Source organism: Agelaius phoeniceus, chromosome 11 (assembly GCF_051311805.1).
Source record: "Agelaius phoeniceus isolate bAgePho1 chromosome 11, bAgePho1.hap1, whole genome shotgun sequence".
NCBI lineage: Eukaryota > Metazoa > Chordata > Aves > Passeriformes > Icteridae > Agelaius > Agelaius phoeniceus.
In genome coordinates this window covers 16,534,828-16,547,690 of record NC_135275.1, presented here as the reverse complement: position 1 = coordinate 16,547,690, position 12,863 = coordinate 16,534,828, and the positions used below count along the sequence as shown (strand labels likewise).

General features: G+C 48.9%; 1 protein-coding gene across 3 annotated transcripts in view; it reads left to right on the top strand.

Annotated features, from left to right (window-relative positions):
* The window catches only part of PRICKLE2 (prickle planar cell polarity protein 2), a 103,902-nt gene extending 92,124 nt beyond the window's left edge, over positions 1–11,778 (top strand). For all 3 annotated transcript variants that reach the window (XM_077184375.1, XM_077184376.1, XM_054640315.2), the window contains one exon: positions 9,095–11,778. In XM_077184375.1, coding sequence (XP_077040490.1) covers positions 9,095–9,963 — 869 coding nt within the window. In that variant the 3' untranslated portion in view covers positions 9,964–11,778. The remainder of the gene's footprint in view (positions 1–9,094) is intronic.
* Positions 11,779–12,863: the final 1,085 nt, after the last annotated feature.

Below are 12,863 nucleotides of genomic sequence, written 5' to 3'. Positions count from 1 at the left end.
CTGCCAGCCCCATGCCAAGATGTGAAATGATCTCTGTTTCAGCCAGGATCTCCCTATCCAGCAAGTGGAAAAACAGGGGGAGAGGAGAAGCTAATGAGCTGGGAAGGGTTTTTGCTTAAACAGTCTCAGATATACACAGAGGAAAAATAGATGTGAAATGGCGAGGGAATTGGGAATTGCTCTCCAAAACAGGGTTTTCCTAAGCAAAACTCCACATTTCCAAAGCCTTTTGTGTTCCTGAAAACTTGTGTTGTGTAAACCCCATCAGTACAAAGAGTCTTGAGCAACACCAAGCTTGGATGAGCAATCCCTGAGCAGTGGAGAGGTTGTTGCATGCTTTGGGGCTGAAGTGTAACATATTATTGGGGATATAGGTCAAGGCAAGGCCTCTGTATCAGAATGAAAATCATTCTGCCTTTCATTTTAGAAACCCCTTTTTAAAATGCTGGGAGGGATTTAAAATGCTACCTCCCAAAGGCATCTGTCCACCATACAGAGCCAGTCTGACTTTCCTCAGGGGCAGTGACTGCCTTCATGGCTTGCTGTGTTCCTGCTTTCTGGAGCAGATGTTCAGCGTGATGAGGCTTGCAGTGAGTGTTCATAGTTCCTCTGCAGAGTGAGGTGATAATATTTTTATTAATGTGTAAGGTTCTAATAATTTTCCTTGCTCTGGGAGCTGGCTCAGCTGAGCTAAGGGCACTGCAGCAGCAACAGGCAGCTCCCCCAGGGCCATGTCTGCAATTATGGAGGACACAATTATCATCCCATTTAATTGGCAGTGTTTTGAGGACAGGGAGATTTGGTGACCTGGATGAGGTCTGTGAGAGAGCAGGTTTTTGGTCAAGTGATGTCAGGGCACAGCACCCCCCTGCCTGGCTTTTCCCATCCCTGCACTCACTGCAGTGGCTGATCCAGCTCCCCACAGAGCTCCCCCCAACCACAGCCTGGTGGTCTGGCTCACCCCCTATCCTCCAGTCCTGCTTTGCCAGAACCTCCCAGGCATCCACATACAAAGTCCCTTTGAGCTACCAATGCTGCAGAGTTGCCCCACCTTTCACTTTGAAATAATTAACACCGCATCCATGTCAGGTTTTATGGCATCACTGAAAACAGTCTGTTTTTTATAGGGAGCTGAAGGGCAAACAGTCCCTGACCTGGAGAGCACATGGTAAAAGCTGGTACCTCCCTGGCAGTGGGTTTTGCTGTGATGTTTCTACAACGACTTAACTGCTAATTAGCCAGGGACAGTCAGCAATGCAGATAACTCAGGGCTGTGCAGCACTAATCCCTGTCCTGTGGCCGGAAGGCTGCCTGCCGTGAGCAGATGTTGGTCCCTGTAATATTTCAGGGTCAGCCATTGTGTGGGTCAAGATCTACGTGACCCCAATCTCCTGCAAGACCCCAGGTTTCTTCCTTACCAAAGGGCTCTATTTAATCACTTTAAAGCCAATTCCCCATGGGTTAGTAAAGAGGTGAGACAGGGTGTTAATCCTGGGCATGTGCCCTTACAGTGCAGGGTTACAGTGCTCTGCTCTCACCATGGGCAGTGCTGCAACAGCAGACATGTGAGTGGCAGAGGTGGCTGTGACCCTGCTTGTGCTCTGTGTTGGAGTTGGAATTAGGTGGGAGTGTCTCTGCTGTCCTCTGGTTTGTGCTTGTGTAATTGCCACAAATGCTGATGGGATTTAAGCACATCCAGTGGCAAAGGGCAGTGTCTCCTGCTGGTGGAGGGCATCTCTCCTTCCCTTCCCTGTTTCTGTTTGAAAATCCCTATTCTGCCATCAGCTGAAGGCTACAACAGACTCCAATCTGCTACAGCTTCTTAGAGACTGTATCCTTCACTACATGGCCATCAGATGGAGAAGCAAAAAGGAAACAGTATTTCTCAGTCTGTTTTCTAAGACAGAGCTCATTTTTGCTGATTTTCTTTTATATTATTATTATTTATATTGTGCTTCCTTTGTCTACTTTTGGGGGTTTTGGGTTGTTGAGTTTTTTTAATGGCAGGAACAAGAACAAAACCAGTGGATCCTGTAGCAATGTTTGCTTTGTAGCTCCCTGCATTAAGCAATTGAGACAATGCTAAGATGGAATTTGTCCTGGAAGGTTTGCCCATGATGAGAAGCCTGATCCTACCAGAGGTTAATCACTTCCCAAAAGATACTTGGCCCATCAGCCCTGCTCCCTGTGTTTGTGTTTTCCTCCAGAAAGATGTTGCAGTTGCTGCCTGTGCCTGGCAGTGGAATTGGAAATCAGGAGCTGAACTCTGTTGATTCTAAGCAGTTATTTCCACAAAATGACAGCTGGTCAAATAGCCCATTTAAGAAAGTACCTGCAGGCTAAATGTTGTTGTCTGGGAACAGTCCCTTTGTGCTGCTTACAGAGAGCAGGAGCCTTTTGGAGGTAGAAGTCATCTTGAATGGTGACACTGCTGCATGCAAAAGGAGAAACAGATTTTAAGGATTCCTTGAGAAAATGAGTTTGGGTGGGGGAACATCTGTCACAAGCATAAATCCAGTTTATAAATATGTTAAACTGGTGCTGTTACAGGGTGGAATGTGATTTCATTTGTATGGCACACACTGTGCTTGTCATCATGTGTTGTGTGATGCCCAAAGGCCCCAAATAGTTTGTTTTTCCAGGACTAGACAAGCGTGATATAACCAGAAAGCAGAGAGCAGGGCTGATCCCTGCCTGTCTGAGCTGCAGAGTGACAGAACAGCATCATCTGTCTCCAGTCCTTTTTCTTCCTCTGCCTGCAGAGGAGCTAAAAGCTGCAGGGCAGGTGAGGGTAAGAACAAGCCCTTACTAAGGGCCAGGGTTGTATTTTCTGGAGAGATATTAATTAGCCCAGCCTCTCCTGCACTGGGGGCTTGGGAGCAGCTCCTGAACACCCTCAGGGGTGGCAGTGAGGGATCTGGATGCTGGTCTCCCTCCCTGTGTGCTCCTCTCTCCCCTGGGCGGGAGAGGGCAGCTGCCCCAAGTGCTCCAGCTGAGTTATGCAATGCAGAAAGTGACACATTTGGCTGTTCCTGAGTTTTTCTATGAAAAAAGGAGGCTCCCAGCTCTCCACCATGTTCTTATCACTCTCTTTCTCCCAGACACAGCCAGCACAAAACTGCTTCCAAGTTGGAAGATCAGATCCCTGGGGGGGAATTTTTGCAATTTTGAGGCACAGGTATAACATTTCCTAATCCAAAACAGATAACTTCTAAACTGATGTGAAGATAAAGGTTTTCCACCCCAAAGGCTCAATGCTAAAAAACTGTCAGGAACATTTCTTTTCCCCCTCACTTCCCTTTTGCCACTCAGCACTGGGAGGTTTGGTGTGCCTGCTGTGGGGCCACCCTCTTGCATGTCTTCACCCCTTCAGTGTCACACATGGACAGTGCAGAGCAGGTGGGGTAATGAAAACCAGAGAGACAACCAAAATGGACTCTGGAGGATGTTACTGGGGCAAGCAACATCCCCAGCATGGCTTGCTGGCCATCAGCTGGGAGGATGCAGCAGATGGGAGTGCTGGTAAAGGAGCTATAGTGGGGCTTCTGGGTTAAAATCCAACTCTTCTCCAAGCAGTAAGGGACTTCTTCCACCAAGCTGGAAAGGATTGGTTGGGTGGGAAATAACCAGTGACATCCGTGGGTCACACAGGGGGACATACCATGGGAGGCTGGTGGGACTGTGACCCTCTTGGTGGGGGCTGTGTCTTCCCTCAAATTGTTTATTTTCCATGATTTCCAGTTACATGAAGGTTCTGCTTTATTTCTGCATGCCCTGAGGTCGTTCAGAAGTGAGACAGAGCTGAGCTATAAACAAAGCTCTGTGCAGGCTGTTTTCTCCTTAAATTTCTTTTTAGTTCTACACATTGACCTTGAAATAAACCCTGTTTGAGGAGTGGTGAGGATGCCTGATGCTGTGTGAGAGAGAAGGGGCTGGACATAAGAGACACTGTGCTGTATCCTCCTGTGTATCTATAGCTGCATTTAAACACTGGCTGTCAGGGCTGGGTGCTGGGTTTTGGTGCTGGCAGGCACCTCTGTGGTGAGAGCTGTGATGCACAGATGTGTGTGTCTGCTGTGATAAATGTTAAGGCAAGAAGCAAGCATCAGCAAAGCCCAGGTTGTTTGCAACATCCCATGTCAGGATGTTTTGCATTCCCTGGCTGGTGCTCTCCTGCAGTGGGATGCTGGCTCACCCTGTGTTAGCACAGCTTCACGGGGAGCTTGATTTAATGGGGGCTGGGAGCTGCTTCCCCTCGTGGGGGCTCCACTGCCAGCCTCACACCCAGCCCACACACTCTGGGGCCTCTGTGCTGTCATTTGCTGAGTGCTTTAATAATTCATAATGCAACTTGCAGCCCCCATTTAGCACAGCACACAGTGGGACTGGAGCACTCCGAGTGCTTTGTTGTGGCAAGGTTGTAGAGGTGATGTTCTCCAGGGGTACCTTTGTGCTGTGGCTTTGCTTATTGGGGTGTTAATTCCCTTGGCAGTGTTTATGGGATAAACATGGTTCTCAGGAGGGGAGGGGACAGACTTCAGAGGGGGTGGTACAGGGTGTTCTTAGTGAGCCTGAATGTTACCCAGAAACCTGCTTGGTTTTCTTGGTGCTGCAGCAAGCTCCACTTCTGTATCGAGCACCCACAGCCGAGCTGCAGCTCTCCCTTGTGCTCATTGGGAAAGCACATGTTGCCATGGCTCCAGGGTGAAATATTGAGCCTGGCAGCCCCATGCAGTGGAGAGCAGCAGCAGAAAAACCTGCTGTGTCTGTGTGTGCTGTGGTGCTGGCACCAGTCTGGCTCCAGGACAGCCACTGGCTGAAGCACCATGCTGGAGGCAGCAGTGACATCCCTTCCAGTGCCTGTGCCTCTGGGACAGCCACCAGTGGATGTGCTCAGTCTCAGAGCATCATGCAGAAGTAAATTTGGGCAGGGTCAGCATGTTATACCTGGGTTTGCACCCTTGGAATGGTCTTGGTGATGTGGTAACAACCATCCCACACCATGGGCCAGAGCAGGGCTCCTGCTCCCTTGGATGACCTTGGCAAACAGAATCTCACATTTCTTCATTAGGAGAAAGTCAGGGCTGAATGGTGGGGTCTCATCTCGTGTGCTCTTCTAGACTGCAGCTCTCTGGGGTTATTAGCTGTGTGCCCAGATTAAACACTTCATTAAGCAGGAGGTGCAACAGCTGCACATTAATACTGGCAGCTCAAGAAGATGGGGCCTCATGGGTGGGTGTAGCTCTGGAATGGCAAATGACCTCAGGACACAGGGGTTGGTGCCACCTTCACTATCCAGGGCAGTGGGGGACCAGGAATCTGGAAACATCCTGCATGTGCCTGGGCACTCACTGCCTTTGGGTGCCAGGGAAACCCCCCAGTGCCAGAGCCTGCCCCAGTCACCTTCTGCTGTGATTACACAGCAAGAGTTTTCTTCCTCCCCAATTTAAAACTTTCATTGCAGGAGTCAGCAGACCTGGAGAATAATGTGTTCCCTCCTCTTTGCAAGCATTTTTTTTTGCCTTTGAAGGTTGTTACTATATCCCCTTCAGCTTTCTCTCCTTTAGACTAAACAACCTCTGCTCTTTAAAACTTTATTCCCAGGTCATGTTTTCTAGATGAAATTTTTTTTGACAAATGGTTATTGCTATCCCCTGATCTCACGGCAGTCAGACTGGAGCACTTTTGGCTCGTTCCCACTCTGCCTCCTGAGGTCTTGTGGCTCCACAGAGAGCCATAGAGAGGGACATTTTGAGACTTTAGAAAGACTAATCTGGGCCTAGCCCTGCTCATGATGCCTTGGTATAAATGTAAAATTCAGCCTGGAGACACCTTTGTGTTCTGCAAGGATTGTAGACTGAATCCTGGACCTGTAACCTGCTGTGGGCACTATAAGAGCCATGCAGAGCTCTCAGTGCCTTCAGCTGGAAAAGCACAGCTTTGCTCCTGAGCAAGTGGAATAAATCCTTCACCTGTCACCATGAGCAGCTAAAATAAAGTTTCCCTTTCCCAGCTGCACAGCTTGCTGGGTCATTTCCAAGCGTGGCTCCCAAAAAAAAGGCTTGTGCATGTGCAGCCTGCCCAGTCTACCTGGGAAGACACATCTTACCCTCAGCATAGAGCCTGTTCCACTCTGTCATATGGAGAGATGAAGCCAGTGGGTGCTGGGCTGGCTTTGCATCAGAGCCTCCTGAGCACAGGCTCCATCACTCCCCAAGTTCTGTGTGCTGGCAGTGGTGATGGACATGTTCAGTGCTGGATTCCTCTTACAATCAGCATTTTCTCAGCAAATCAAGATCTCAGAATGTTTGTGCTTAATTATAATCAAGCTGTCTGAATGATCAGCCAGAAACATCCCCACGACTGATTAAACCTTGCACTCTGAGCATGAGCCATTCACAGGATCCTTGTCTGAACTCACTGCCCCGTGCTGCCTTCTAAGGGGAAGAGACTAAAGCACTCATGGTTGTCTGCTGGAGATGTGTGAGGGGCTGCAGACTCCTGTTCTGCACAAACTTAACCAGTGAAGCTCTGGCTCTGCTCAAGTACCTCGCTTACCACAGCTTGCTTTACTCTACATAAAGGAAACAGGTTTCCCTCCTGGTTGTCCTGCTTGATCTTGGCCACATCATTCCTGTCTGTGATGTGAAGGATGCAGATATGTCTTGTTTAATTTGAAAAAACTGTTTCACTCTTGTCATGTCTCCAGAGCCTGTGCCCAGACACTCATTCTGTTCTTGTTGGATGCAGGACCACAGGAGGGAGATGGCTCTGAGGGGCACTGAGACCCATAGGTACCACCTGATATGGCTGGCTCTGGGAGCAAAGCTCGTGCACCCCCTGTGAGTGAGGCAAGGTCAGCCCCTTGTTAATGATGCTGCCAAAATCAAAGTGTTGCTGCCACAGCAGCATCCTGTGGTGTTGGAGCTGTATTTCTGCACAGCATTGCTGTTGCTCATTCTTATTGCAGAGCTGCACCAGCTCCCTTAATGAAGTGCTGCATAAATGTCACCGAGGGCTCATTTTCCTTGGTGTCAGCTATTGTGTGACAGATGTGATTAAGGCCACATTGGGCTGTCAACAGCCATGATTCTCATTGTGATCAGCTCTGCCGGCAGTCCCGCTGTTGCTCCGGCTTTTCAGGAATCTCTGTGTGAGTTCCCAAGTTGCTTTTCCCTCCCCAGGGGCTGCTGGGGACAGTGGCACAGGAGGGGACATGGGGAGCAGTGCCTGATGTGACAGATGCCTCCACTGGGTTCACAGGCACAAAATCGCAGCTCCAGCCAGGAGGAGAAACATGGGAGTGTGGAGTGTGGGTGGGCAGCTTCAAAGGGGACGGGAAGCCCATCCACAGAGCTTTTTCCAAAGGGCACGCACTGGGTGGGGTTGGGCTCGCTCACTCAAAGTCAGTGTGACTTAGGGAGGAAGAAAGAAAGCATTAAGTTGACTTGAAAAGTGTGTCCTTTTAAAAAGAAAACGTGGCTTTCCCTTGTTTTTAACCCAGCCTATCCCTCTTCCTGTGGCATTCAGGGATCCTTCACTTTACCTTTCTGTGTAATCATAAACTCCAAAAACATCCTCATTAACAACAGGAAAGCAAAGAAGCTGGGACTCACGGAGCAAAACCAAACCATGTGAGGGCCAGTAATGGCTAAAGCTCTCCCTGATGCCACCGAAAGCAGGATTTGGAAAACTCTGCCCAGCTTTGCAAGATCTGTTGATCTTTTCAAGGCTGAGCCCAAGGAAACCCTAAAGCAGCTCATGAATGGGGTTAGTGACAGCAACCCTTGTTCTTGTTCAGGTTTGCAGCAGCAGCTAATGCAAAAGGAGCCAAGCTCTTGATGAAATGCAAACAGCTTTTGTTAAAGGAAAAAAGGCTTTATTCTTGAATTGTGGGCTGGGTTGTTATTTTTTATAATTAATTTACAAAGTCACAAATTGTTGGTGATTGCATAAAGGCTGTGTGTCATGTTGGAAATTCCTGCTGACGGTGCTGTGTTGGGTCTGCATTGGGATGTTGTGGGAGAAGGGATGGAGAGAATGGTGCCAAAGCAAACATTCCACGTTTGATTTGGGATGGAACAGATTTTCTTTGAAATAACTTGCGAAACCTCTTGTCCTGAGCATGCAAGCAACCAGTGACTGCTGCCAGTTTTCAAGCCAACAGGGAGACAGTCAGAAAATAGTCAGGAAACAGCCATGAAACAGGCTAAGGACTACGGCACCGTGGGGTGCATTGAGTTTCTTGTTGACAGGCAGGTGCTGAGCAGACACCCCACTTCTTCCCTGCTGCCAGGTGAAGGCTTCTTGGGCTGAAGGAAAGCACCTTGCAGGAGTTCAGGGCTCGTTGGCACATGGGAGAGATCTAATGGGTCACCTTCCCAAGCAGAGCAGCCCATCAAGGTGGAGCTCATGTTTCTGGCTCCTGCCCATGCACAACTCCCTGGATATCTGCAGGGATAGTCTTACCCTCCCACTGTCCTGCTGCTCACAGGGAGCTCCAGCAGACCCTCTGGTGCTGGGGTGTTTCCTTGCTTCCTGGGAAACCCAACTGCAGCTTTGGTCTCTCCACGGGTGTCATTCAGGGGACCTGTGAGGTGCAGCATAGTGAGAACCCCGAATTAAGTCAGTGGCTGCATTTTCATCTGCCACTGACATTGTTTAGTCCTCCAAAATGTGTTGTCATTGCAGAAGGTGTGAGTGCTGGATCATGGCACCCTAGTTAGCTCGGCGTGCAGGAGGCCTCGGGTTACCTCTGACGCATGGTTTCTCCCTGGCATCGTTGGTTATTCCTATCAAGTCGCAGACAGTGCAGACATATGGGAAAGGAAGTCGTGAAAAGCAGCTTGGAGTCCAACTCAAAACTCCTTAAATTGGTGTGATTTCCCCAAAGGAAGAACTGCCTGCTTTTTTAAAAAAATTAAAGTCCTCCTCTTAAAAAGGGCTCTTCAGGACAGGATCAGTACCACTGAGTTACTTTTTAAAGCAAAAGTCTTGGGCCAAAACCAACCTCCACCCTGCATCTCTCCTGACAGAAAATTCTCTTTCTTAATTTTTTTTTTTTTTTTTTCCCCTTTACCCTTTTCCTGCAAAGGCCTCTCAGCAGACGGTGGAGCCAAGCGCCAGGAGCACCTCTCCAGGTTCTCCATGCCTGACCTGAGCAAAGACTCGGGCATGAACGTCTCGGAGAAGATGAGCAACATGGGCACCCTGAACTCCTCCATGCAGTTCCGCAGCGCCGAGTCCGTGCGCAGCCTGCTGTCGGCGCAGCAGTACCAGGACATGGAGCCCACCCTGCACGACCTCGCCAGCCCCCTGGGCTACCAGGAGCGGCCTTCGCACGGGCGGATGCACCAGAGCTTCGACTACGGCAGCGGGGTGCCCGGGGCCAAGCTGGGCCCGCAGGAGATCCCCCGGCACGCGCCCATGAGCGAGCGCACGCGCCGCAGAACCGTGCTCCGCGACGACGAGCGGCACTACCGCCCGCACCGGCCCCGGCGCTCGCGGCGCTCCCGCTCCGACAACGCCCTGCACCTGGCCAGCGAGCAGTGCTACCGCCTCAAGGAGAGACCCTCGCTGCGAGCCAGGGACGACTACGACCCCTTCGTGCACCAGAGGAGCTGCAGGGAGACCATGGAGCAGGGTCCCTACAGGGATGTCTACGGCCACTGTCCCCGGACGGTGTCGGATCTCGCCTTGCAGAACCACTTGGGCGAGAGATGGGGGCCCTACTTTGCCGAGTACGACTGGTGCTCCACCTGCTCCTCCTCTTCGGAGTCTGACAACGAGGGCTATTTCCTCGGGGAGCCCATCCCGCAGCCGGCCCGCCTCCGGTACGTGACCAGCGAGGAGCTGCTGCACAAGTACGGCTCGTACAGCATGCCCAAGTCTTCCACGGTGGGGGCCAGGGGACAGTTGCACAGCCGGAAAAGACAGAAGAGCAAGAACTGCATCATATCCTAATGGCATCCTTGCCAGGCACCTTGGGAGAATGTAAATTAACTCACGATCTTGCACTGTTTTAGATCATGTAAGTGCTTTTATTGTAACAAAAAAAAGGCCCGAAGAGTAGGGATTTGTTAAGGAGGTTGTAGACCGGCTTCTATAAATAGTCATAATCCTGGGCACAGTGAATATATTTTGCACATCTTACTTTGGAGATAAAAATTTTAAAAGTTCACTTTAGCCTGTAATATTTACCCAGTAGTTTCTCTTCCTTCTCCCAGATACTGCCAGCCCCTTGAGCTCTGTTTGTCCGTACGTTTTGGTTGCCACTGTTGACTCTCAGCATCAGTTTGCTGGTAAGGTTTTGCTTTCCACCACATTTTTGTTTTCCATTAGCCATGTTGGTAGGTGATTTGTCTCTTGGACAGTGTGGGAGCCTAAGTTATTTCCATGATTGTTGTAAATGCGATGTAAATGAGAGTTTGGAGAAAATATTTTTGTATTTTGTAATATCAGAGGAATTTCTATATCTTAGGAGTCACTGGGAAAATGCATGCACGTTCAGAATTGTTTTCAGTCAGAGCTAACCAAACAGTACTTTGGAACCCCCTTGCCATTTCATCATCACTTAAGTTTATCAGTGAGAGTCTGAGTTTTCATTGGTTTTGAGGGTTTTTTTTTTGTTTTAACCCTTTTTTTCTGTTTATTTGTTTTGATCCTGGTCAATAAACAGAATGGTTTTTGATTCATTAAATCTTGACAAGCCTCAGTGGCATTTTGAAGCCTATGATTTGCAGGTACACTCCATCAGTCAGATACAGGAACCCGTGACAGCTGCAAAAGGGCCTTTTTTTTAATTATTACTATTATTAAATAGGAAAGACCAGAACTACCAAATGTCTGCAACATTGTAAATTACCAAAGCTGGAGAAGGAATTTCACACCTCTGTAGAGAACGCTGAAGTTACTAAACATTGAACTATTATTTGGAGTAAATAAAGTGTAAATGGTGCAATTGTGTGATGTCAGCATGACGTTGTTTTGAATATAGACTTGTCTTATGGTGCTCTAGTCTCCTGGGTTAACTGCTGTTCATATCCAAGTGGAAGTCTCAGTATTGCCTCCTGCCTACGACATATGAGAACACCTGCAAACTGCTCCCCACGGGCCCCTCCTGCCTGGCAAGATGCCCTGGCCCCTCTGGGGCTGATTGTGGCCAGGGTTTGTCCCCTGGGGGGCTCAGCCCAGCCCCTCGCCGTGGCAGAGGGCCCCTGCATGGGGCTCAGCTGTGTTGTATTCTGGTGGATGTGAGTTTGTTCTCTGTGTGCTTTAATCCATTGGGGTTCTGCCATCCCAGCTGCAAGCCAAGGCCAGGTTGTCCCAGTGCTTCCCATAAAGGAGCAAGTTTGCAAAAAGGGGCTCTTGGCACCCAGAGCACCTGTGGGGGTTAAAATAAGGCTGGGCTTTGAGCCACAGGAGGGCTGAGAGTTTAACCAGCTGCATTGCCCTGGCCCACGTGCTGCTGGCACCTCAGGGTGTCCCTGCACCTCGAGGCCACCCCTCCCTGCACCCTGGGAATGTGGATCCCACTGCAGGGGTGGCACTGGCAGCCCTGGGCACACACAGGGACACCCCCATGCCTACTCAAAGCAGCAGATGCAGAAAAATCTAGAAGATGGATGTCTCCATACCACAGACTATTGCTAGGAATTTTTTTGTTGTTTGTAAAGGACAATGTGATAATTATTATTCCTTTAAAAAAAAAAGAAATGATACTTAAATATATTTAAAAATGTTTTTTCCAGTTGGAATAAATGGAAATATTCATCCAAAGGGAAGAGTCTTGTGTACATTTTTTGCTCTTAAAGAGTGTTGGTTAATCATGAATAAAAAAGACTTGATTTTTACTGAGCTGGTCTTGAAATAAAAGCACGAAAACCAGCTCAGCTCCATCGTTGGCATGGTTTTGGTGGGCAGGGAAAACTGGTGGAGGAGTTTCTCCTGCACACCACACACCTTCCCCAGGGTTGGAGACCTGGTGTTGTAACACCTGGACCCATTATTTGTTGTTTTAAAAGCCACATCATAGATTCATTAAGGTTGGGAAAAAACTCTAAAATCATTGAGCAAGAACAACCCAACACCACCATGTTCCCCACTCAAAGATATTCCCAAGAGCCGTATCCACACAGCTTTGGAAATCTTCACCTGGTAAAAGCCAGCACAGCTCAGCTGAAATCCCTGCTGGGCCTCTGGCATACTGGGGGAGACTATCAACCTAAAATGTACAAATAACAGCCTTTTCTTAGAAGTTCACAGATCTTTCCATGTTTTCCAAAACAGACCTGTTAAGCTGGATAGGGGTATTGCTCACAGCAACAAATATGACACTGTAACTACAGGTTATTCTATAATTGGAATTTAGTATGTGCAGTTTAATTCATTGTCAGTGATTAAAAGCACAAGAAATGTCTGTCAGCTCTGATACAGCTGAGCTGCTCTTGTGCAGCAGGAGCTTGGGTAGCTCAGCAAATGGTAAAAAACTAATCCCAGCCTTTCCCCTTTCCCTGCTTGCTGCCTCTCCCCAGGGGTAACAGAACAAGTTTAGAGACTCCTTGCAGCAGAATTGCAGCACTCTGCACATGCAGTTTGTCTACTAAAATCCTAGGCACAGTGCCTCTGCTCACACAATGATTTTGCTGCTGGAAGCAGCTCTTCTTCAAAATTTGGTTCTCACTGCAGAGCATCTCTGCATCCCTGCAATGCACCCCAGTTTTAATGCAGTGCTGGAATTGGAACAGATGGGCAACAAACAGGGGAGAAAAGAGTCTCTCAGGTGATGTTCCCCTCTGATGGACCTTTCACCTTTTCACCACCTTTCACAGAAAAGTGGCAGGTCACATTTTCTAGGAAAGTCA